The sequence below is a fragment of the Notechis scutatus genome, chromosome 3, assembly GCF_049901735.1.
Source record: "Notechis scutatus isolate UNSWTSFEM ecotype Mainland chromosome 3, rNotScu1.2, whole genome shotgun sequence".
In the NCBI taxonomy this organism is placed as follows: domain Eukaryota; kingdom Metazoa; phylum Chordata; class Lepidosauria; order Squamata; family Elapidae; genus Notechis; species Notechis scutatus.
The window spans coordinates 97,829,448-97,855,800 of NC_142011.1; the positions used below are offsets into that span (position 1 = coordinate 97,829,448).

The window sequence follows — 26,353 nt, forward strand, 5'->3', positions numbered from 1 at the left end:
TCTTTATTGGATATTCTGTACCCCAAATAATCCAATGACATACAGTGAAACTCGCACTTCAAAAGTTTTACATATAACTTGGCGTCAAGTAATTTTTTCAGAACTTTCCTCACTAAGGCCACATGTTCCTCCATTGTTTTGGTATAAATTAAAATATCATCTAAATATACTAGAACGCCACGATATAAATGTTCCTGTAATACTTCATTTATAAGTTGCATTAAGACAGCGGGTGCCCCTTGCAATCCAAATGGCATAATGTTAAACTGAAAACTTCCAAGGGGGCAATTAAAAGTAGTTTTCCATTGATCCCCCTCTGGTATTCGAACTCGATAGTAGGCTTCTCGTAAGTCCAATTTCGTAAAATACCTGCCAGTCGCTAACGTTGCTAACAAATCGTTGATTAGTGGTAAAGGATATACATTGTCTATACAAATAGCATTGAGCCCACGGAAATCAACACAAAGAAGTAATCCACCATCTTTTTTCTCGTGAAATAAAACAGGGGCAGCTATATGTGATTTCCTGGGTTGAATAAATCCACGCGCCAAATTTTTATCTATATATTGTCTCATTTCCTCCATCTCTTTTGGAGTCATGGCATACATTCTTGTTTTTGGAAACTTTGCTCCAGGAATTAAATCAATGGTGCAATCAGTTGTTCTCTGTGTTGGTAATGTTTCACACTCCTTTTTGCTAAACACTTCTGCCAGGTCTTTATATTCCTCTGGATAACGTAGTTCTTCAGAATCGTCTATAGCTGTTATAACTTCCCTATTATTTACATATGGAGGGGACATAGGGCCAACTGCAATTCGTAACTTCCTAAAACCGTCTTCCCACCATATCGTGGGCTTCCATTTGTCTAACCATACTAGACCTAAAATTAGTGCCTCCCTCATCTGTGGCACTACAATAAATTGTAAAGACTCCCAATGACTCCCTATCTTTAGTTTGATGGGGTTGTCATTATTGTAGCAGGACTCCCACCTAATAATGAACCATCCACTTGTTCAAAACGCATAGGTTTGGGCAGTTCTTCCACTGCTAACTGTAATTCATCAACCACGTTTTTACTAATTAAACATCTAGTACATCCAGTGTCAATTAACGCTCCATACTGACCCCTCAATTTGCTTGTTAGATTTTCCAATACTACCGGTATAACAAATGCTCGCACAGGATTACTCACCAAATCATCCTCATCCGGACTGTCATCTCCACTATTGTATAACCCCAAGACTACCTTGGGTAGTTGTTTGCCATCAGGTGTTTTTCTCTCATGTCTATTTGTCATTACTTCCATGTTCATTTTTTGTGACACCCCTTGAGATCTTTCAGAGGTAACTGTCCCTTGTTTCATACCATGGGGCATGACACCACTTGGTAAATTACTACTTGTGGTGCTAGGAATATGAGCCACCTGTTTTCTATTATCTAGTTCTATAGATGGACACATGTCCCTATGTCCCAGACCTTGGCATCAGAAACACCTTATGGGCCCCATTCCCCTATCAATCCTTTTAGTCTCCTCCCCCACCTTACCTTGTGCTGCTACTGTTCCTATTGGTTGTCTTTTGGGCCCTCCAAATGTAGGACGGAACTCCCTCAGTCCCACATCCAACTCCACACCTGTTTTATACCATTCCCCCAGTTTCTGGGGAATCCCCCTATTAAAAAAAAGCCTGCCTCAATCCTCTATCTAAACCAGATCTAAATTCTCTAATCAATAGTCTTTCCGGCCAGGTGTGCAACCTAGTTGTCAATTTCTGAAACTCTCTGACATACTCTACAGCAGGCCTCCCATCCTGCTTCAATGACATTAATGCTTCTTCATATTGATGTATCCCTGACCTATCTTCGAATTGAACTTTGAGTGCATCCAAAAACAAACCAACATCAATCAATTCCTTTGCATGCACACTATGCAACTCTGCAGCCCAATAGGCAGCATCACCTGTTAACACTGTAGTTATCGCAACTATAATAGACCATTGAGAAGGATAGCAAATTGAATATAATTCTAGGTGGTTCACAATTTGGCTTAAAAATAATGCTAACCTATCAGGGTCCCCATCAAAGGAAGTGTTTATAGGAGGAGGACCCCCCCAAACCATTCTTTGGGGCCAATATCCAGACATGCCTGATGGACCCCAGGAGTGAATTGTTTGTCTATTCCTCATCTGCACATCCCTAAATTCAACCGTGGAACCTGGGACTGGTTTAGAGGTTTTACTCCGAGTTCCTGATACTCCTACTACATCTGCTAATGATTCATCTACTTTCATAGAAAATGCTCCCCCCGACCTCCTCCTATTCATATCCCTGCTATCTCTGGCACTTGAACTAAAGAAAGATGTGTCTTCCATTCTAAATCCCCTTCCTGGACTGTCCCAAATGGTCTGGGGAGCAGAGTGACGAATGCTTAAGTCACCATACTTGACATGGAGCAGTTCCAACGTACTAGCATTTAAACTGGTCGTAGAAGTACTACATTCATCTTCGACAGCAATCCGTCATTCCCTCCACTTCTCAAACATCCCAGAGGGCAGCGGCATAAAAGTGGGAGGTTTCCCATGTGAAACCTTCCCCCTCATATTGTCCCTCAACTCCAATCCCGATTTCTGTTCCTTCTGAATTTTCAGCCGTACCACAGGCTGAGGATCCTCTCCACATCTCGCGTTATCTGTTTGTCCACTTTCCAAAGACACAACAACTGAATTGAGGGCTGCTCAGGCACCATGCCAGCCCCTCCAACAGCATTATCTGCATCCACCTCTGAAATGTCCTCAAAACCTCCGTCAACAGCAGTACCATCAGCCATAATATCACAGGTAATGAAATATTATAGGATGTATGAGATCCAACTTTCCTCTCAGCTACTCTTTGGCACAAATGCAGGGAGAAAATAAGACACTCTTCGCTTCAGTATTTGGTAACACAAAAGCTTATTGTTTATTCCTTCTTCCTCAAGGAGTCTGAGATAATAGCTAAGCAAACAAAATAAAGTGGGATCTAACCTGAGTTTCCTGGGATTCGATATTTATAATAATTTCCCCTCATTACACTTCATTGCCCCTGATTACCCTTATTACCCCTGATTACCATTATTAATGATAATTATTCATATGAACTCAATCACATGAATCGTGGTTAATGCATAGAGCTTCACCTCACAGCATTTTACATAGGCCACGCATGTTATTATGATACAGAGTTTATTCTGATGAAGAGGAATGCCATCCTTCACGTCGCTGTGGCTTCGATTCAAATCCGTGTGTTGCGTAGTCACGACAAATTTATTCCCAATTGGTTGGATACAGGCTACATGAGTAGAGTGACTGCAGAAGAGATCCTATGAGCCGTGTATGAAAAAGTACCAATTAAGTGTATGGAAAATGAACATAAAGAAGTGCAAACTGTTTGCAACCAACTGAAACAATTACATGCCACAGAGGATATAAAATATTATTGAGATATATAAAAAGGATTCCTTTATGGAATGATGGAGCAAAAGAATCTGCAGGAGAAAAAAATGTACATAGGAGAATCATTGCTATATTGATAATAGGTGCTCTGTTGCGAGAAATGAATGTCTCTTGAGAGAACCAAAAATATATGTGCTTTAAAGTGTGTTTCTGCCCACAATATTATGCGTAAGTAAGAACTGGGTATGTCAGCATAAATGTTTAACAAAGTGGGAATGGGGCACTGAAATGTGTGGAATAAAAGAAAGAGTGAGGATTATGAAGGATTCTGTGCTAAATCAATGTAGGCTGAATGCAAAATAAAGTAACCAGTAGGAAAGGAATTAGAACAGTTATGTAGCCACTCAATTCCAGCAAATTGACTCTGGACAGTATACAAAAATTGCTAGCCAAATAGAAAAGTGGAATAGTGCACACAACTAAAGCAAAAAAAATAAAAAATAAAGATATAATATGTGTATGCTATGTTGGTTAGATGCTTCCTGATAAATAATTGCTTTTTGGGGAATGTATAGAGAAACAGAATATATGCTTCTAAAATGCATTAAATGCCAGCCAAATGACTTGTAAGCGTGGTAGTCCAGGTGCTGTCCTATTTCTCTTTTCTTAATAAATCTTTATCTGGATTTGAATGGAATGTACTCTATAAATCAGTCTCCTGAGAGTCATGGGCTTTCCCGATGTGTGGGTTTGTATAAGCTTTATAAATATAGCACCACTGAGTAGGATTTTAGGTGCTGTTTATCCTAATGCTGAAAGTGTCTCATCTCTGAATTAGCTGAGTGCGTTGTGTTCCTTCCTGGTGCCCTTTCCATGTCCTGCAAATGAAAATCAATTATAAAATTTCATTGCCAACAATCCTATGTGTACAGATATTACACAAGAGAAAAAAATTAATCACTTAATTGTACAGCTGTAAAAGAAAAAAAAACAAAGCGTAATTCAACCAAATGACATTTAATTGGAAGGAGAAAAATCCTTTTTTGTCCAACTGAGCAATGAATTTGGTGGGCAGGTAGCCCGGACTGGTAGGAGACTTGCTAGGATTTCCACAATTCTAATAAACCTCAGGCAGACAGCAACAGACCTCTCACTGAATTAATTTAATTGCATATTCTTCTCCACATGACCCAATAATCAGATATTGCTGTCATGACTCACTAAACTAACTAGTGTCCAACATCTAGCTAAGATTTATTAAACTGCTTTTATCCTAGACTCCTAGCTGAAATGTGAATTTCTGTGTAAAATGAATCCTATTAACATCAACCCACATATGCAAAGGCAAAAATTCTACCACTTATTTAACCACATGGATGGTATAGGATTGGACTTAACAGAGGAGTGCATTTATTGATTGGAACTCTTAGATTGGATTTGATAAAATTTTGTTAAATAATAACAAAGAAATGGATGAAGTCAGGGCACAAAGTAAAATATTTCATTAATGTATTTATTTTGTTTTATACTACCCACCCCGAGTACCTCTTTGAGGGAGATGCGTGTTCAGAAATGTGATAGATGATAGATAGATAGATAAATAGAGGGATGGAGGGAGAGAGAGAGAGAGAATGAGAAAGAGAATGAGAAAGAGAGAATGAGAACAGACAGACAGATGTCATGGAAGCTTTGAAAGTCATACACAAGATATACATCTACACATTTTCCTAACTTCAGTTTGGAGATATCTGGTTAACCATTGTTGGATACCTCGTATGATGTAGCCATTTTTCTCAGCTTCAGGGCCAGCTGACATTGGAATATTTTGATCCAATGTCTTCACAAGTCTCAATATATGCGGAATTTGTGCTGCTTTCATAACTGCTCATCATTTCTGGTTGTTTTTGGCTGCTGCATACATATCTCTCCAATCACTGCCACTTTGTTTCCATGGTTATTTTGATTTGTCATGTTAGACTACCTTAATACCGGGTGAGGGCAGCTGAATCAATGTTGCTAGAGAACATGATAGATCAGGTCCTCTTGGCATTCTTAGAAAATGAAAATGATCTATCATTTTTTCCAACTGTATATAGAGGTCAGTAGTGGGATTCAATTTTTTTTACTACCAGTTCTGTGGGCGTGGCTTGGTGGGCGTGGCAGGGGAAGGATACTGCAAAATCCCCATTCCCTCCCCACTCCTGGGGAAGGTTACTGCAAAATCCCATTCCCATTTTCTTCCCACCCCACTAACCTGCTTTCCAGCTCCGTTCTCCTATGCAGGGCAACAAAACCAGCCGATCAGCTGGGACTCAGGAGACAGAGAATAGAAGGGGGCAGGGCCAGTCAGAGGTGATATTTGCCGGTTCTCCGAACTACTTAAAATATCCGCTATTGATTCTCCAGAACTGGTGAGAACCTGCTGAATACCACCTCTGATAGAGGTGCTGGTCTGCTGCTGTAGCATTAGCAACACTGAGATTTCTGGAGAAAGGAGTAGATCAGGATTTCTGAAAAGCTGGCTGTAAAAGTTCTGATGGATGGCTGAATCTCTGCTCAAGCCATCATTGAAGCTTGCTTTTTCTAATAGCCGCAGCCCATGTAAGAAGCAGTTTTTTCCTGTCAGTTGGTTTACACCAGGTACTGCATCTTTATTTCTTCCACAATATTTGTTAGCCTATAAATTATCTTGTTAGTAATCAGCTGTATAGATGGAACAAATGTAAGCTAGCATAATTTGCAGTCTGCCTTGCAGACTGAAAACAGTGCATCTTTCTCCAAAGACTAAGCATAATCTAATATCAGCAATACCTGATGTGGGTACATTGTTCTAATAATCTCATAATTCTGTTTTTTGTTTTTTTTTGCGTGGAATGATATTGTAAATTGTCCATTGATGACAAATCACCAAATTAACAGAAGAACAAAATAACAGAGTTGGAAGGGACCTTAGATGTTTTCTAGTCCAACTGCCTGCTGAAGCAGGAAATCCTAAACCATTTCAAACAAATGGTTGTCCAATCTCTTCTTAAAAGCTCCAGTGGTGGAGCATCCATAATTTCTGGAGGCAAGTTATTCCACTGATTAATTGTTCAGAAAATTTCTCCTTAGTTCTAGGTTGGTTCTCTTCTTGATTAGTTTACATCAATTGCTTCTTGGCCTACCTTCAGGTGCTCTGGAAAATACTGTATGTTGAGCCTCTCTTCTTAGTGGCAGCCCCTTAGATATTGGAACACTGTTATCATGTCACCTCTAGTCCTTCTTTTCATTAAATTATTGAATTCCTGCAACATTCTTCATATGTTTTAGCCTCCAGTCCCTTAATCATCTTTGTTACTTTTTCTAGAGTGTGAACATCTTCTTTATATTGTGGACAAAACTGGATGTAATATTCCAAGTATGGTCTTACCAAGGCATTATGAAGTGGTATTAACACTTCACATGATCTTGATTCTATCCCTCCATTAATATAGTCTGTGTTGGATTTTATGGCAGCTGGTTCATATTTAAATGATTGTCCACTAGCAGTAGTACTATTATATTATTCTGCATCTATATTAGTATTCTATCAATCCATCAGGGAAATAAAGGCTGTGAGGAATAACAACCAAGGACCAGGAATGTTTATTATTGCTATAATGTGCAAATGTCAGTTGGAATAGATTTGCCTACCATGATATGTGCAGTCTGCAAATCAGACAGCACTAGTTCAGTGGGGAAGGATTGCATTGTGTATTCTTATCCTCAAGACATGGTCAGAAAGCTTGAGCAAGTTGATCATTAGGGTCAGCCCACCCTCTCCTCCCTCTTATCCTATAAAGCAAATAACTAACAGATGCGCACAAATGCTATAAATTTCATGTTATTAAGAGATACCTTGCTTTACATGAATATATATTTGGTGGCCCACTACTTTAAGTCCAGACAAGCATCATCTCCTGACTTCTCCCAATTTTTTTAAAATCATGAAACCCCTAGTATTCTGCATAAGAGGTGATCACAAGAGTAATAATACAAATTAATGTAATAAATAAAAACACAAAAAACAACTCTAGGGTATCTCCAAGGGAGGCTGCAGTAGGCCTCACAAGTTGAGAGTTTTTTTTGCAGTGTCTGAACAATAAATAGAAGGATATCATGAATTAAAACTTTAATTTCAAAGCAATAAAGTTAATTGATTAAAAAGTTTAATATCAGTCTTAGGGTTCTCCACACAGTATTGCCCTTGACTGAGTCAATTTAATGAATAGAAAACAATGATGGTACAAGTCTTGTTTACATAGTGTCCAATGAAAAGAATCTATGTATATTCTACTATCTTTCCCTACAATATTAAGTTCTTACTGAACTCCGGTCTCTTACATTTCCAAAAAAAGTCCTGCCATCCACCCGCTAACATTAGTACTGTGAATGTCAACTATTTTAGATAAGGTATCAATGTACCATTTGATCATCTCATTCTATCATGTTGGAGATCATGGATGCACATTATTTCTGAGTCCTGTCAAGTTGTGATCCTAGAAATGGGCATGGCCAGATTGAAAAGTGGATGAAGAAAGGTAGGCCGAAGTCATTAATTTTGTTGTACAATTGTTCAGACACCTTGCAGCCTGTCATTTTTTCAGAACTATATTTAGTAACTGATGGTCTGAGTTTTTATAAGCTCCTGCTTGAGTTATCAGTGATAGAATGTAGCCACCTTGCCTTCTGTCAACCTCTCCAATCAAATTTGTTTATTTATTCAGTTTACACGGCTGCCTATCTCAGAATCTTGACATTGGGCAGCTAACAGCAGCGGAATACACCATAAAACAACAACAACAACAACAACAACAACAACAACAACAACAACAAAAGATCACCAGTAGCTGAGATAAAAACAAGAAATGACCACAAGAAATCAACATTACCATTGCACAGGCTTCGCCAAACATCTGTATCCTTAAGCTCAGGGACAAAACTCTACCTTTAAGGCATTGTGAAAAGCCAGCAAGGTCAGATCCAGTATAATTATTGGAGTGATGATATCCCAAAAGGTGGCCCCATGACAGAGAAGGCTTTCTTTCCGGAGTCCGCCAATTGGTACTGCCCACTACTATATATATATATTTTAAAATAGCAATTTTAAAACACTAACACTGTAGAAAAACCTAGAACATACATCTCCTACCAAACGTAATGGGACAGGGAAGGCATAGCTAAGGAGAAATAGTCACTCAAATAAGATAATAAATAAAAGAATGTTATTGTTAATAATACTTATGATTAATATGCTAATAATATACAACTTTCATTGGATTATTCATTTGTATTTTATTAAACATAAATATTGTAAGAAAAAATAATAATTTAAGTATCATTCAAATGATCTCCCCTTTCACTTAAATTCACACATTACTTACGTTCAATTACTCACTTATATGCATATTAACTTCACTGTTAACATTCAGTTTTTGTGTTCAATGTCTGCTTGTTTGCTTTGAAAAACATAGGCTTGAATTACAACTACCTTTCTGCATCAATTAAGTTTTGAAACACTTTAATTTGATATCCCTGTATTTATAAACCATTCAATAACTACAGTTCTCTTAGGGGGGGTAGGGGTGAACAAAACTTCTAAAAATATACTATTTAAAATAAAAGTAAATTTTAAAAGGTAATGGTACCAGCATTATATATATATTTAGTATAATACTATAAATATAGCTTGTTCTTAATATATTGTTATGAATTTACCTTGTGTGCTGTGGCTTTTACATAATGTAGGGTGAATGTCAGAAGCAGCTGCAGTCTTCCTTGAATTGTTCAAAAGAGGCTTAATAGCTTAATGGCTGGGTGACTGGCTAAATGTTAATAGAGTTTCTGGCTATTGATGCTGTAGCTTGCATAAGGCAGGAAGTGCCACAGAGAAGTGTTAGATCAAGATGTTGCTAAGACTTAGAAGTTCTGATCTGAGTAAGAGTACTTGGTTAACTCAACCACATCAGCCTCTGACATTGTGATGGTTCCATTATTCAGACAATACTAAAGTTTGGTTGATACTTTTGAATTTACAGTTTTATTTTGTATAAACGTTCCCATGCCAACTTCAAACAAGAAAATAATAGTCATGTCAAAATATTTATATTTTCTAAGCATGTTCATTTAGTGCGTTCTTCTCTAAACTGGGGTACATGATTTTGAGTGCAACTCAGAGGGCATTAAATCGGGAAAGATGCTGCTGGCTGGGAATGATGGGAATTGCAGTGTAACATATTATGAAAAGTGTCATGCTTGCTTTTATCTGATTTTGAAACTCAAAATAAAGCTCTCACTTTTCCTCTTTGAGACAGACTGTTGATTGTTCCTGGGCTGAAAGAGTGAAGATAAGGCTTTGGTAGATTTGTGAGCTAAGAAACCTGGGATATGAGTCTCTTTCCATATGCAGATAAACAATTTTCTGAGCCTCATCAAAACAACACTGAGTTGGTTCTTGAATCTTCAAGGTAATACCTTCTCTCACTGGACTGTCAATATTAATCTGAAAAACAAACAAACAAACAAATAAACAAACAAGGAAAGTAGTTTTCATTTTACTTTTTAAAAAATAGTCAGAAGCCAAGAAACTAGACAGAGTAAGATGCTGAAGAATGTACAAAAAAATGGCATCAAGAAAGATGGCATCAAGAAATCTAGACAATGTCACAAAATTTATTTATCTGGGTATAGCTACCCAACTTGCAAATAACCTGGGTAATTTGTGTATGGTTAAAAGCATAAAAACCGAGAAACCAATAGAACAAAACACACAAAATACCACAATGCAGAATAACTGAAGCCAAATAAAATGTATTCCGATAAAAAAAATATCTTATCAGGATGCCTTAGAATTCAGGCCTACTGCTTTACCAAAGACCAACAAAATATTAGAGGCAGTGTGATCTAGAGGTTATGATTCTGGCTAAAGTGACATAAATAGGTGTCATAGAAGATCACTGCATGACTTAAAGCCAGTTACTCACAGTCCAAATTCCCTCACAAGTTTGTCATTGGAAGAATAAATTCTTGCCATGGATACTATAGTATTTGATGCACCATTAATTCGTATTTATTTATAAAGGTGGCCTAGAGATATATCTCTTACTAGCAGCCTACTTGTGTGGCCTTATATTGAGATTTAATGAGGTATTCCTCATCAGTAAAGAAATAAAATTCTTATTCAGCATAAAATCTATTGGTAAGTTCCAAAGTTGCTTTTTTATTTTATTTATTTTATTTTATTTGGTTTGTCAATTGCTTACAAGATAATAGGTATAAGTAAAAACATAATCATGAATACATGGATACATATAAGAAAAATAAAAGAAACAATAGGACAGGGACGGTAGGCACGTTGGTGCACTTATGCACGCCCCCTACAGACCTCTTAGGAAAGGGGTGAGGTCAATAGTAGACAGTCTAAAGTTAAAGTTTTTGGGGTTTGGGGAAGAAATCACAGAGTCAGGTAGAGTATTCCAGAAATTGACCACTCTGTTGCTGAAGTCGTATTTCCTGCAATCAATTTTGGTGCGATTAACCTTGAGTTTGTATCTATTGTTTGCTCTTGTATTGTTATGGTTGAAGCTGAAGTATTCATTGACAGGTAGGACATTGCAATGTATTTTTGTCTCTCCATAGACAAAGGTAAGGTTTCAATCTGTAATATAAGATGTCCACTTGGAGAAATTATTTAAAATGTTCAACATCTGTGAGAGCATTCATACAGTTCTTCCCAAAATGAGAAAATGTATTATATTCCTGCCCAGTTTATTAGTTTACCTCTTTTGGAGCCTGAGGTTGGATAAATTCCTTAAAAAGTTTCTGTGCCTCTGATATTCTTTTTCTCTGTGATAAAATCTTCTTATACTTTTCACAAGCCAACCAGAATTCCATGTTCTCATCACTATATTCAGTCTTCAGGTAGGACTTGTAGACAATTGGCCCATCTGAAAATAATATGTCAAACATTGATTTGCAAACTATACTAAAAGTAATTATTATAATAGTTATGTTTTATTCTTTGTATAAGATATACTATGAAGAAAAATTTTCTGAGACTCTAAGATTATAACAGGAAGTGAAAATTACCTCAGCAGATAACTAGCTATTTCGTTTTCCCTTCCATTTACAATAATATATAGTTAAGGGAATATACAGGGTGATTTCCCCCCCCACCCCCGTTTTTCTTAGTATTCTCATTCTCAAGGATCTGGCAAGTTATATCTATAGATATATCTATATGTTTTATCTATTTGTCTACCTGCATTTGGCTTCTTATATTAAGCTTAATATAGGTCTATCTCTATCAACTCTATCTCATTCTCCATCTCTATATGTCTCTGTCTCTATCTCTAATTATCTGGGTAACTGGTGTATTGTTATTACAAAATGAAATCTTTATTTATTTATTTGTATCCCATCTTTATTATATATACAATAACTCAAGATGGCAAACATATCCAACATACCTTCCTCTTCCTATTTTCCCTACAACAACACTGTGAGGTGAGTTGAACTGAGAAAGTGTGTCCCAAGATCACAATGCTGCTTTTCATGGTTATAGAATAGTGGTTCCCAAAGTGGGTGGTACCACCCCCTGGGGGGGACGGGATGCCTTAGGGGAGTGCTAATAGGCAAGGGGGCTGGCAGGGAGACGCTAAGAGGCAGCAGGGGGGTGTTTGAGGCGCCAGCCCTGCAGGTTCACTCATTGACTGTAGCACCGCTCTGGAGCCGGTGCCTCCAATGCAGAAGCGGTGGCATGTTACGTGCTGTCATGGCCGCATTTGATGCGCCCCCCCGCTGCCTCTTAGCACCCCTCTGCTGGTTCCCTTGGGGATGCTAAGAGGTGGCAAGGGGGTGTTCGAGTCACTGACCCTGAAGGTTCACCCATTGACTGTAGTAATGCTCCGGAGCCGGTGCCTCCAATGCAGAAGCGGCGGCACGTTATGTGACGCTGTGGCCGCATTCGACGCGCTGCCCCCCTGTCACCTCTTAGTGTCCCCAAGGGGGCCAGCAGAGGGGCGTTCGAGGCACCTGCAGGTTCACCCATTGAGGCTCCGGCTCCAGAGCGGTGCTACAGTCAATGGGTGAACCTGCAGGGCCGGCGCCTTGAATGCCCCCCTGCTGCCTCTTAGCATCCCCAAGGGCCCAGCAGAGGGGCACTAAAAGGTGGCAAGGGGGCGGCACGTCAAACACAGCCACAGTGGCACGTAACATGCCACCACTTCCACATTGGAGGCGCTGGCTCCAGAGCAGTGCTAGTCAATGGGTGAACCTGCAGGGCTGGCCGGCTCCTCGAATGTTCCCCTGCCTCCTCTTAGCGTCCCTCTGCCGGCCCCCTTGAGGATGCTAAGAGGCAGCAGGGGGGGGGCGTTTGAAGCTCCGGCCCTGCAGGCTCACCCTATTGACTGTTGTACTGCACAGGAACCGGCACCTTGAATGCGGCAGCACATTGGGAAAAGCCACCACCACCGCTTTCCCAAAGTGCCTTCGCTGTCGCATTCTGTCTGTCTGTCCGTCCATCCATCCATCCATCCATCCATCCAAAAGGTCTGTCTGTTTACCTACCTACCTTCCTGCCTATCTCTGTGTCTTTCTGTCTACCTACCTATCTACCTACCTATCTACCAATATAGATCTATCTATCTATCTATCTATCTATCTATCTATCTATCTATCTATCTATCTATCTATCTATCTATCTATCTATCTATCTATCTATCTATCTATCTATCTATCTATCTATCTATCTACCTACCTACCTACCTACCTACCTACCTACCCTGTTTCTCCAACAATACGGCCTCCCCCAATAGGAAGTCCCAGCATGTTTTATAGGCATGAAATGAAATTAAGCCCCTCCCCCCAAATTAAGGCCTATATTAAAACATGCAAAATGGTGGGGAATGGTGGGGGGGGGCTTGCCGTTAGGAAGTACTTTTGTGGCACACCCGGATATGGTGCTGCCTGTGTTGACCCCGATACGAAGTGCCCCACCAACGCCGAGGTCAACATCCAAGCCATTGCCGCCCACCCGCCCGAAGATGCAAGGGGAGGGGGGGATTAAGTCACCCCCGAAAAGACAGCCTAGCCATTTTTTCGGGGCTCAAAAAAAAATAAGACCCGGCCTTATTATATGAGAAACACAGTACCTACCTACCTACCTACCTACCTACCTACCTACCTACCTACCTACCTACCTACCTACCTATATATCTATCTGCCTGCCTGCCTGTCTCTATATCTATCTATCTATCTATCTATCTATCTATCTATCTATCTATCCATCCATCCATCCATCCATCCATCCATCCATCCATGTTTGAAGCGCTGGCCCCACAGGCACATCGGGAAAGTAGAGCAAAGCCAGTCTGGGAGGGAGGGAAGGAGAGAGGGAGGGGGGAAGGAGGAAGGGAGGGAGGGAGAGAGAGAGAGACCTGATACATTAGATTGAATGAGGCCTAGTTTAGACTGATGCCCTTTTCCACATTGAAACATCTTTGCCAGCACACTGAAACCTCTTTGGCTTCTATCAAAGGTTTTGTGGATGAAACAGGGTCAAGACTATCAGGAAACTCTCACATTTTGTTGAGGCTTTAAACAGGATCCATTGGACCAGACCTCTACCCTAAAAAAATATTTTTCTCCATTGTATTACAGTGCCAATTCTGAAGAAGGCAAAACCAAAATGTACTGGTAAATTACAAGGAGAACACACACTCACACTCCCTTCTAACCCTGCTGTCATTGGACTAGAATAGATATCTCATTATCTTTCTCCTCCCTCCCTCCCTCCCTCCCTCCCTCCCTCCCTCCCTCCTTCTTTATTACTTTTTCTTTTTGTCCCTTCCTTCCATTTCCCCTTCTTTGTCTCTTTTTCTTTCTTTCCCTTTTCTCTTTCTTTTCTTCCTCTCTTTCTTCCTCTCTTTCTTTTATCTCTCTCTTTCTCTCTCTCAGGCTCACCCTTTAGATCAGGGGTCGCCAAACTTTTGGACCCCAGGGACCACCAAACTCATAATTTTAAATTCCAGAGGCCACTAATATGAATTTTGATTGACTGTGGCTTTCTGGCGTTGGTGGGAGAGAGAGAGAGACAGACAGAGAGAGAGAGAGAGATCTGATCAAACCTCTCTCTCTCTCACACACACACACACACAGGCAGGGGTGGGATTTAGACCCCTGATCTAAAGCTGTCAAAACTCCAAAAACAGGTCAAATAGCTCTGAGGAGGCCAGTTATAAATTAGAACACTTGCTAAACAACCGGCCATTAAGTGAGGACCACTTGTATTTGGTTTGCCAGTCACCTGGCCATGGCCACACAGTCACATGACCAGCAAGCCACACCACCCAGTCATGTGACTAGCAAGCCACACCCTCAAATTAGGCCACAGCCACAGAAATTTGAATCCCACACCTGGGTGGGGGGCACTGAGGATGACTTTGTAGCACTAAGGGGGTGGTGGACTTAAAAAGTTTGGGAACCACTGTTATAGAACTTAGAGTCTGCCATTTTCTCCCTTGGTTCCTTAAATCCTATTTGCATGCCCCCCCCACACACACACATCTTTTCTATCGGCAGTAACAATCACCATAGGCATTTTGACTTCAGCAGAGGAGAAGTTTTTTTTTTTTTAAAAGAAACCTAATATTTGATAAAATGCCAGTCTGGAAAATCCAAAGGACGTAAGCAAATGAGCCAATGTGCTCAAAAGCAGGGCCAAATAGTTTCTTACCCAGCGTAAGGAGGAGAAAAATAAGCACAAGATTGTGAATGTTTTTTCTAAATATAGATCGTATTCTTGAAACATAGTTGCTGAGCTTCTTTCTTATTGCTTCTTAAGTTCCTTCAATAAATATTGAAGAAGTTCGTGGATGCCTTGTGAGCTTGGCTAAGTGGTTTAGTCCCATTTGTGAGATAACGTCTGACACTGCCAATGCCTGTCAAGGGTCTCCCCAGCTCTGCTTTTAGATGAAGGATGAGTTAGCGAGCAGTGAAGAGTGTACAAGTGAAGAAAGAGATAAATTTAGAGCAAATAGGTGATAAAGTGGGTGATGGAGCATGGGGAAAACTGATTAGCACAGAGTGATCAAGAGAGTGAGATGGAAAGTGACAGAAGAACAAGTAAAAGAGAAATAAGTGAGAGAATATGCAAGTGATGGAGTGAAAGAGGAGAATGTAAGAGAATTAATCATTGATAATCTGTGGGGTGGATGGAGAACCCAGTGCTTGATCCTTGTGATTAGTGGATGTGTAAATCATTAAATCAGAAAAGGCAGAAATCCCCCACTCATCCTGAAAATCAAGTTCTGGCAGATGGTTCAACTGCTGGTATAGCCATTTGTTGAAATTCACCTCAGCCCACACAATGCATTCTGGAGAGGAATCAGTTGATGTTTTTCAGAAAATTTGTGTTTTGTTGAGTTTGACAAATATACCGTGCATGGAGTGATCTAAATTCTTTAAAAAATCAGTGCAAATTTTTTAAAACTGAGATTCCTTTTTGAAAAGTTTGCAGTTTCTCTTTTTGACCTGGAAGAAATGATATTTGCTGTAATAAGATCATTTTCCGTGGGGGACACTTGCATTTTAGACAGATTGGATATAATAGCGTATTACAAAGTGAGTAGAGGAGTAATGTGAAATATCCTTAGCAGAGTTCCATTGGTAAGAATTCCCCAGAGAAAACCTAATTACTTTAGGTTGCCATAAATCAGCTTGAAACTTCTGACATCCCTTTGTCTGATCAGCTGGTAAGTTTCAACTGTATCTTCAGCCAAACCATAAGGGTGGTGGGGGGGAAGGTATTTTGGGTCTTCCTCTCCTGCTTTACTGGGATCTTCTCGATCAGATTTGAAAAATGGCTAACTCACCATTCTAGGCATTTGTCAGAACTTGTCTCCTTGCCCAGCCTAAACCAGCCCAGCCCAGCCCAGCCACCCCAACCTGTCATACTTTACGGACAATGATTGGTGGATCATTACCTGGGGAATTCACCAATTGATGCATTTTAATTTGCTCTGCAAGAAACTGTCAGGATAACATTACTGCCCAACCTTGTTAAAGAGGCAGAGTTGACAAAAATTATATAGAGGGAGAAGATTTATCTTGATAAACTTCATGCTGTCTCATGGATTGGAAGATAGCATGCTATATTGGCTATATGTATATGTCCTGTGCCATAAATGCCCTTTACTTATTCCCCTTCCATTTTACTGTTCTGATTAATAATCATGTATTTACTCACATTTAGTAGCCATAAGCTTTTCAAAAGACTGAGACCACTGAAGTACTTCTTCCAGGCTTATTCTTTGAGAAGCAAGGGCAGGGAGAGAAAACACAAAGTTAGAGCAGCCAATAACCACATTTTCACAACTAGCTTTAATAAAATCTAAGACTAGGGATATTGAAGATCTATCCTTGAGTTTTGCTGAGCCATCCCCAAATACTGCCTGAATTTGTTTCCTGGTATTTTCAACGTTAGGGGGAGAGAGAGAAAAAGCAATGCTATCTTTATTGAATATTTCACAGGGCAGAGAATACATCTGTAGTTTTAAACAATTTAAATAATCACTTAAAATAATTACAATAGCTATAATATTACTGCATGTGAGCCTGCCTATCAAGAAAAAATAGGGCAGCACATCTGAGTTTCAGAAATCTGGATAGGAACTAGATGGCAACAAGCACATAGACAGCATTTTAATATGTATGTTCCTCAGAGATGAATCCATAAGGAAGCAGCTTGTATGACTGGATGCTTCCATGATGGAACTGCCAGTTCCAATACTGAGACAGAACATTATTTGTATTTTGTTTTAGAAATAGCCTTGAAAATCTTTTTATTCTTAAGGTATTTTGTCTATGTGTAAAATGATTACATGAATGACATCATCGGTAAAAGTGGACATACTTAATAGAAAATAAGCGCCACTAAACTTACTGCAACATTAAGACCTATTTCACTTAAGTTTCCTTTTTTCAGAATTTGAAATATTCATGTTTCAAATTCTCTTATGTAATTATAATATTTATTTGCAGTGAAAATTGTACTTGCTTTTGAACAATGTACTTAGTCATTCTTGTTCAATATACACTTGGAAATATACCAATTGGTATATACTGTACCAAATATACCAATAAACAACCTAATCAACATTTAAAAATAGACCCAGAGAGTTGATTGGAACCTGTTCCTAGGCAAGTAGGATTGCAGCCATTGTATTAGAAATTATATTGGAAAGAAATTACTGAAAGATAGAGTAGTACAAAAATAAAAAAAAATGTAGCAATTTAAATTATAATGTTACATTATGTTACAAAGTACTATAAAGTAATATATTTTTGTAATTATTGAAATGGATAGATCATTATGGATTTCCACTGTTCATAATTGGGAAGTGAAAACTGATTTACTGGCATTAGAGAAATGGAAGAGATTCGCTCTGTTAGACTGCCATGTGCTGGGATACAAAATAGAAGCATTTGTTGTCATCTGCTCCTTTGGCCTGTTATCACCTCCCAAACACTCACAAAAACAACTTCATTATTTTGAACTTTAGTAGTAATCCATTCTTGATTAAAAGTAAAATTGGTTTCCGAATGTTGAGGCCAAATAAAAGATTCATAAACCAGCTTGGCTGTTTGTAGGGTTTTATAGGCTTGCTAATTTATAATCTCTTTCACTATTTTTATTGGACAACATGAATAGATATGTATGCACATATGTCTATGTATTATGCTAGTCCATAATCATTTATTAACAATCAAATGAGGCAATCTTTGGTGACCACATAATCTGGGTTATGTTTGTTTAAGCACCTAGACACCCTATTTAGGACTATTAAAATGGCAATAAAAGGTGTGCAGCTTTTTAATTGTCCAAAATTCATCAGGCAAAACATTAACCAAAGAGAAAAAAAGAGGAGAGAAGAAAGTGTAACCTGTTTGGTCAACTGGTTCAAGTCATGTGGTTTATAGTACAAAGTCCCAGGGATTCCTATATTTATCATATGACAAAAAACACCCCTTTCCCCACACAAAACAACAGATGGCCTTTGTGGTTTACAGATGGTGGGGGAAGAGTTATTTTCATGATCTTTAAATTTGCAATCTAGATTATACTAATAAGAAAAACAAATGTCTACATTTTAAAATTCCACCTTAGACTATATTTTGAACTACTGAGCAGTGTCAGCAGGGCAGATAAAATAAAGCATTGCAATCACAACTGTACAGTCAAAACCCTACCTCATTTGTGTGTGAGGAGGAGGAGGAGGAGGAGGAGGAGGAGGAGGAGGAGGAGGAGGAGGAGGAGAAGAAGAAGAAGAAGAAGAAGAAGAAGAAGAAGAAGAAGAAGAAGAAGAAGAAGAAGAAGAAGAAGAAGAAGAAGAAGAAGAAGAAGAAGAAGAAGAAGAAGAAGAAGAAGAAGAAGAAGAAGAAGAAGAAGAAGAAGAAGAAGAAGAAGAAGAAGAAGAAGAAGAAGAAGAAGAAGAAGAAGAAGAAGAAATGGCATTCTATTTACTCAGTAGAACTTTCCTTCCAAAACAAATTAAAAGTGAAAGCATGGAGTTGAATGGAGTTGAGGAAGTAATTTATGGAGAGATGCCATTCTATCAGTGGACATACACAATTGGATTAAACTTGAATATCAGCAGCCCTTTCATAACTGCTGAATATATGTCACTGAATTCTCTGAATGAGACAACAGATCCTCAGCTAACAATGCACTCAGCCTAATTTCATCCACTGCTTTTTACTTGGCATCTCTAGGATTACTCCAGAAGCTTGTAAAAAGAATATCCACATACTGTAGCTCCATACCTAACTGACTGTAGTTTTATCCTGCCCATGGTTTGGAGACAGAAAAGGTATAAGCAATTAGTTAATTAGAACTATTAATTAGAGCTATGAGCTCAAAATCTGACGGCCAAAATAGAGCCCCTGAGAGACTTATTTGAGCAGGAGACTGAAGATTACCTATGGTTCTCCATTTAGGAGTAGTCTAGTCTCAAAAGGCTTAGGCTTTATTCATGATTATACATACAGCATACATCTTTTTATATTCTTCAATGAAGGCTGTTAGGCTGAGAAAATATTCAAAGTCAACAATGAGCTTCATGGCTAAAAGATTTGGTCCTAACTCTCTTTTGTTCTAGCTGCTATAATCACCACACCATAGTTGGTCTCTGCAAGGGAAACGTTCTATTTTATCAATGGCAAGTATTTAAATTTTCTCTATTTAAAACAAAAAAAGCTACTTATCTCTAAACCACACTTTGAATTTTGAATGGACCACCATATAGGATTTGGCCCAAAGTTTCCTCCTTCTGTATCACTTCCAGCATTGTATATAAATGGATGTAGGATAAGTAACACATGAAGCTCACTCTCAAAAACCTGAAAATTCCTGGTTTCTTCCTTTACCCTTTGTTCTGTAAACAAGACTTCTTGTAGATTGCTTTGTACTTACTTGGAAATGACTCTGTTTGTACCATCTCTGAACAAACTGCAAAGCCAACAGATGCTGCGATTCATAATCCTGGATGAAGAAAACAAATATATTTAAGCATTCTGTTCAAGGGATATTGGTAAGATGCAGGAAAGATCATAATGCTTATGTATTGATGCAACTTTATTAGGTCATCTTCCAGACAAAACAAACCAGTTTTCATCTTATATAGCCTTACCTTGAGCTCGTTACATATGGGGCTGAGTTAATATCCTGATTATTAGCTCTCTTTCCATTCTTGCAAGATTATACCCTTTTTCCTTTGTTTTCCCCATATGCCTGGATCAGTTTCCCAGAATATCTGTGTGACAAAAGCTTTTTAAATTCCTCATAACCTCTCTGTTCCATGAAGGATCAGCCTCAAACATCAAATTTCCATATGTAACTGCACCAAAATTGAAGATCTACCATGTCCCTACCTAACATGCATCAATTTCTCTCTTTTTCTTTTCTTTTTCTCAGATGAATTTTAAATTCCCTGATGTCAGTTTACTTTTATGCATCTGCATCTTGGAGCACCATGCATATTGGTGAACTCCTCCTCCTCAAAGTATCTTTTCTTATTGTGTTGCACTCCTGCGCCCATATTTCTGATAATTAAGTTGTGCTAAATATAATAGAACTTTTGGAAACACACTGAGGAGGATTGTTCTTTTTCTTTGTGGAGAAACAATTCAAGGGGAAAGCAGCATCTTTGCTGCCCCTGTGTGGACTCCTCTGACAATGCTTTCCTATGTTTACTACAAACACAAACAGTCAGAGGATTTATGCAGACTAAACTGAAGTGTGAAGAACTAATGTACAATAGTCAGTTATCTGCCCTTTAGATGTGATTGATTATCCAGCTAAAGTATCTATCTGTGGTTTCTAGATTGTTGGAAGTGTACTCCTTAACCAAAATATCTTATTTCCAGAACTAGTTTTATGTTTAGAATGGAATAGCTGCAACTGAGTGTTCTGAAAGAGAGTAAATTTTCAATTATTTAACTCACTAATATACATTTATGAAGAAGGAGAAGAGAGCAATAATGGTGAATATCTGTAGCTCGGGTATAGGATGAAGGTGGAGGTTCATTCTTGAAGCTTGTGGATTGGTTTCTGAAAGTTTTGTTACCAGGCTAGATAACAACTTAAGAAGAAGAGACTATGAAATAGTTTACTTCATACCAAAATAAATTGCTTGGCATTGAGATTCTGTTTTTTTTTTAAACTTGGCTGGTAATGGAAGTCATTTGTTATTTGATGTCAGACTTCAAACTGTAATAGGCACATCAAGTTCAGTAGTTCTTTCAGATTTTAGGAAAGACTACTGTGACATTTCCTTTACTATCAGCAGATTCATAAATGAATTAAATATACATAGGCTATTTATCTTGAAAGTCCAGAAACCTGGAATGCACTATTCAGGGCTTCTAACCATAGTCAATAACCATGTTTGTATATTTTCTTGTTTGTTTTTATTTGACAAACCTGCACTAGTTTTCACTGAATCTAGGATGAGAAGGTTTTCAGTCTAACAGATATCTTCATCAACCCTTCTTCTCAGTTCCTCAAAAATGAGCCACAAGCTTTACAAATTTGTGAAGCAATCAGCCAGAGTCTGATAAACAAAAGACTGCTTTATGCATTTTGACTTCTCTTAATAAAATGATCTGCTCTTTTTCAAATCATTTTTAAAAGATTTAACTGCTTTTGCAAACTTCAACATTCAGTAAGGCAGGAATTCTCTAATTATAAGTCTTGGCCTCTGGGGAGGTCACAAGCAAGTTAATGTGGAGTCACAACTATGTATGGTGATTTAAATTTTGATGACGCTTGTGCACACAAAGCAGAAGTACTATCAGATCTTCCTATTTTTGCTGGACAAACCTTCCATACAAAGTAAACTGTAAAATGTCAGCATTTGAATACTGAATGTAAGCCATCCATCATTCGCAAGAGCAGTAGACTTCTCACAAGGCATTTATAGTCTTTGAGGGTGTCCATCAAAGTGTGTGTACAGTTGTTAGTGAAGTTCTGTATTTTTACACACTATTGTTCATTTCTAGACTTCCAAAAGAAGAAACACTTCTGTTACCTGGTAAGAAAATAAGCTATAGATTATCTATTTACTAATAGTGCCGATTAAATACATTTAAGTCAAAAGAGTATGAATATGGTCTATATTTTAGTAAGTAATATATTCATATCTTGCCTGTTCCTAGCACTAATAGAATCAATTTTATTTATTGGGGGAGGGGTCTCACACAATTTCATGTATGATTGGGTTGAGGATGAAAATTTTGAAAATCCCTACCATAAGGATTAGATTAATCCAACTATAGTTCTATCTGCATGAGGATTTATCCTGAGTGTCAGTAGGGAGTAACAAAAAAACCTATTACACTTGTACATAAGTGTTTCTTAAAACTGAAATACTTCTTCTATGCATTTTGAATTCTTACATTCACTAAAAGATTTACTTTTAGAATGTATAAACCTAGAAACCCAAAAAACCTCACCCATTCAGAAATCTATTTTTTTTCCTTTTTTTTTTTTTTGCATTTTCATGGATCATTGCACTGGACCTGCTTCCTCGATGAAAGAGAAAAACAGAGAAGCTAATGCATGCGGAGATGCAGCAAAATGGATTTCGTGAAAGAAGGTAATTGGTGCATCTTGTTCCAAGCATACCTAAGGAAGAAATGCAGCACTGTGTCCTACATTCTTCTTGGAAGAAGACTCTGCCAGAGCAATGCGTGCATTTATTTGTAAATTACTGTGGCTTATATACTGCACTGTTTACAAAACCACTGGGTGCTTAATAAATAACAGCATCAGCACTGAAATGTGAAAAGTCATTAACATGATCAAGGCTCTGATGTGCTATCTTTCAGGTGATTTGATCTGGTAAATGAGTTTTTACATGAAGACAAAATTGTTGAGTCTATCCACATTGTCAATGACTCTTCCACTGATTGTGAAATGTTACATGAGTTGTAATAAATGAATATACTGCATAGTCGATATGAATGAACATACCCTATTTCCCTTTTTTAAAATGATGAAAGCAAATGGATAAAGCTGTTATTAAATTTATTTTAAACTTGCTCTTTGTTCAAAAATATTTCAGCCACAGGGCACTTCAGTTATAGGCACAAATAAGACTCATGGCTTTAATATATTTCTCTCTCCCATCTATCAAAAATATTAAACTTGGATTATGTTATATATTTCAGTTTCAGAAATATAATATCTTAATATTGTAAGGTCTTATTTTTTCACCTTTACCAAGTTTGCATTATACAATTTACACTGTAGCGGACTTATTTTAGTATTCCATTGTAACTATATGTATCTTAACCACAGTTTTCTTCTAATCTGGGAAAGCATATGAAGAAATACTTCAGAACATGGCTCATATTCACTGATTCAGAGTTAATAACTAAGAATTAAGAAATCAAATGATAGACACTCATTAATTACCCTTAATGGTTATTAAACAGAAATGATTTCCCAAAAGTCTGAACTAATGGTATTTCCATCCTTTTGCCTCTCATCAGCCCACTCATTCTTGTATAACAAGCTACAGAAATTCACCTCTTTGGCAGAATTAGGTTAATAGGTTTCTGGGTGTTTTTATTAGAAGCACAAACATGTGATGCTGCATGAAACAATACAATATTTTAAACTAAGGAGATCCTATTAAAATGATGCTGTACTTACTCTTCTAGACTCTTTTATCATGAAATAGTACAGTAGCTGTTCTTAAAATTCCCTGACAGTTAGGTATAGACTAGTTGCTTACTTACCACAATATCCTCCAAGTTTTTGAGGAGGAGTTTATTGTGATGGTTGAGGAAATTATTTGCTTCTGTTTAAAATCAGAAGTATGCCAAAATCTGACCACGTTTGGTAGTTTTTGACTTGCAGAGGATACAGCATTGGGTATCTGCTTCTGGAAAAGAACAAGATCTCGTATTAATGCATCTTTCTTGGTGTTACTGCAAGCAGTGAGCGCTTCCCTTCTGCTTTGGGAAGTTGTCATCTTCATGTGTTTACATTTAAACGTTGCTTGTGGTTAGTGGGAAGTTCTTTTTATTTAAAAAAAATAAAGAAAGTTCCACCAGCCTTCAGAGATCCATTGATAAGAGGATGTTTGTTTTGTCACTTGTAGAATATCTTTACTGATTGACTGAAGCCACATTATTAATATCTTTTTGGGCAGAAGTTATGAACAATGACTGCGATCAACAGATAAGGCTGTCATTTTGTGACTAAAAGTTTCCAGTTCCTTATCAAGTGACACTTCTCTTCTTCAATTACCAACGCTCAGTCAACCTTGCCTCAGAGATTTGTTTGCTATGTTACTTGGAACCCTGACACTCTCATTTGAGAAGTGATGAGGAATTAGATATAGATCAAAACCACCTCCTTTCTATAATGAAATAGCCATTACATGTGATCAATTATTAAAACATTGGCTTTTGGTGAAGTCCTTTTCTTTGCAGATATTCTGCTCTGAGTTAAGTCACTGCATATTGGAATGGAAGTTTTGGCTGAATCTGATGTATAGTGTACTTAAATGTTGGTTGCTAGGGAACAGTGAACAGGTCTATGAGTATTGCATCCTGCTTGCAAGTTTCCAGGATACAGTATGTCTTAGGGACAGACAATCAAATGCCTTTGAGTATTTCCAGAATGGTTTACTACTTATGGTGCTAGCAGGAACTGTTAGGAGTTCAGAAATAAATTTCCTTACCCATTTCCTGAAGCTATAGAGAAGAAAGGAAGTTCAATGTAGCAATGTGTGTTTCACAAATGTAATGAAAGGATACAACTGTGCACATTTTTATTTGCATGCAGCTGTATTATATAGATTGAAAGTTATCTGCTCTGATATATCAATAAAAGTCTCTCTTCTGGGAAAAAAATAAAGTGAAGTACATTTTGGTTGTTACATATTGCAGAAAAGAAGAGGAAAGAGTTACCACATAAAATTGTATGTATGCTAACTATAAAGGTAACATCAGTAGAAATATTATGTATGGGTAATAATAATATAAATAAATCTTGAGTGGGGAAAACTTTGGCAATGTAACCTGGGATCTGTGCAACTTCTCATTCAGCTATCAAGCAACCAAATATCGATAGGGATCTATAGACTCCTGCTTTCCTATTTTTGCTTCTGTATTTCTGAATCAGGCATAGACTACAATCCCTTTTATTAGGGTTGCTTTCAAGGAAAGCAGTTCAAATAGATATTGTTTTTTGCAAAGTAGGATTCACAGATGAGCTGGGAAGAGAACCCAGTTGTGCTGAAATATTTTTGCTCTAGAATACTTTCTCTGAGGCCTCAATGCCTGAAATCCCCAGGAAATGAGCTTAACTTGAAAAAGACAAAATCTTCATAAAATGCTAAGTAGTAGCATACAACACACTTTTTCTAAGACTTTGTGTATCTGATGGAACAGCTTTTTAGATTTATGTTGCTTTATCTTGAGTTGTCTTATTATCATTGCTTTTAGTGTCTCTATTTACAGTAGGTTAAGACTGTGACCCTTGAATTTGTTTGGGTTTTTTTTGGGGGGGGGGGGAGTGGAGGTGGATAGTGGTGGTACCCAACCTGAAACATGCAAACAAGCAGGCAGTAAAATTTAAATGTGGTTAATCAAGGTGAAATATTTGGTGAGGTGGATATTTTTCTTGCAAACTTTTTAGTTTTGCAGACTTTTAATAAACCCCAGCTTGTGTCACTACTTTCTAGACTACTGCTGATTCTTTGCCAATATTTCCTCCTTTTAAATCTTTCTTCCTCTTACTACACATGGATGACCTCCTCCCAGCAAAGAGCGAATGGGCTGATGTTTCATAGTTCTAAAAGCATTCATGTTTCACTGCAAGAACTGATGTTGGATGAACTGAAACAATTTTAATGAATGAGAAAAGTTGCTTTCTTTGTTTTTGTTTAGAAACGGTATAAGCATTTTAATCTGACGTTGGCAGTATGAAGGTCCACAACTGTTCTCTAAGCTTTCTCCAGCCCTAGCTTCCCTGCTTTCCCTCCTCCTCCTCCTCGCCCTCCCCCTCCCCCTCCTACTCTTCCCCATTAAAAACTCCAAAGGAGGGGGGTAAAAGTTATAAACAGTATATTCAGATTTTTTTACTACCAGTTCTGTGGGTGTGGCTTGGTGGGTATAGCAGAGGAAAGATACTGTAAAATCCCCATTCACTCCCTCCCCTACTAACTTGCTTTCCAGCTCCATTCTCCTGTGCAGGGCAACAAAAGAAGACGCAGCTGATCAGCTGAGACTCCAATCAGCTGAGACTTGGGAGGCAGAGAATAGATGGGGTGGGGCCAACCAGAGGTGGTATTTACCAGTTCTCTGAACTACTCAAAATTTTCCCTTCCAATTCT

General features: G+C 38.1%; 1 protein-coding gene and 1 long non-coding RNA gene across 22 annotated transcripts in view; one reads left to right on the top strand and one right to left on the bottom strand.

Annotated features, from left to right (window-relative positions):
• Positions 1 to 26,353, top strand: part of LOC113413199 (uncharacterized) — a 109,233-nt gene that overhangs the window by 52,111 nt on the left and 30,769 nt on the right. For 5 of the 20 annotated variants that reach the window (XR_015748692.1, XR_015748703.1, XR_015748698.1 and 2 more), the window contains one exon: positions 22,542 to 24,869. The exons of 1 other annotated variant lie outside the window; for it this stretch is intronic. This is a non-coding gene — a long non-coding RNA (uncharacterized LOC113413199). Of the gene's footprint in view, positions 1 to 6,501; positions 7,988 to 22,004; positions 22,037 to 22,541; positions 24,870 to 26,353 lie in introns of those variants that run through there. 14 more of the 20 variants (XR_015748686.1, XR_015748687.1, XR_015748689.1 and 11 more) reach the window with 8 other exon arrangements.
• RGS13 (regulator of G protein signaling 13) lies at positions 8,722 to 23,886 on the bottom strand. Of its 2 annotated transcripts, none has more exons than XM_026669288.2 (5): positions 23,748 to 23,886; positions 19,918 to 19,986; positions 16,693 to 16,754; positions 11,226 to 11,392; positions 8,722 to 9,948 (listed from the first exon to the last, which is right to left on the bottom strand). In XM_026669288.2, the coding sequence occupies exons 2-5, from the start codon at positions 19,980 to 19,982 to the stop codon at positions 9,739 to 9,741; spliced, it is 504 nt and encodes a 167-aa protein (XP_026525073.2). In that variant the 5' UTR covers positions 19,983 to 19,986; positions 23,748 to 23,886; the 3' UTR covers positions 8,722 to 9,738. The 2 variants fall into 2 exon arrangements, with proteins under 2 accessions (XP_026525073.2, XP_087816960.1); XM_087960834.1 differs by lacking the exon at positions 23,748 to 23,886 and adding an exon at positions 20,135 to 20,718.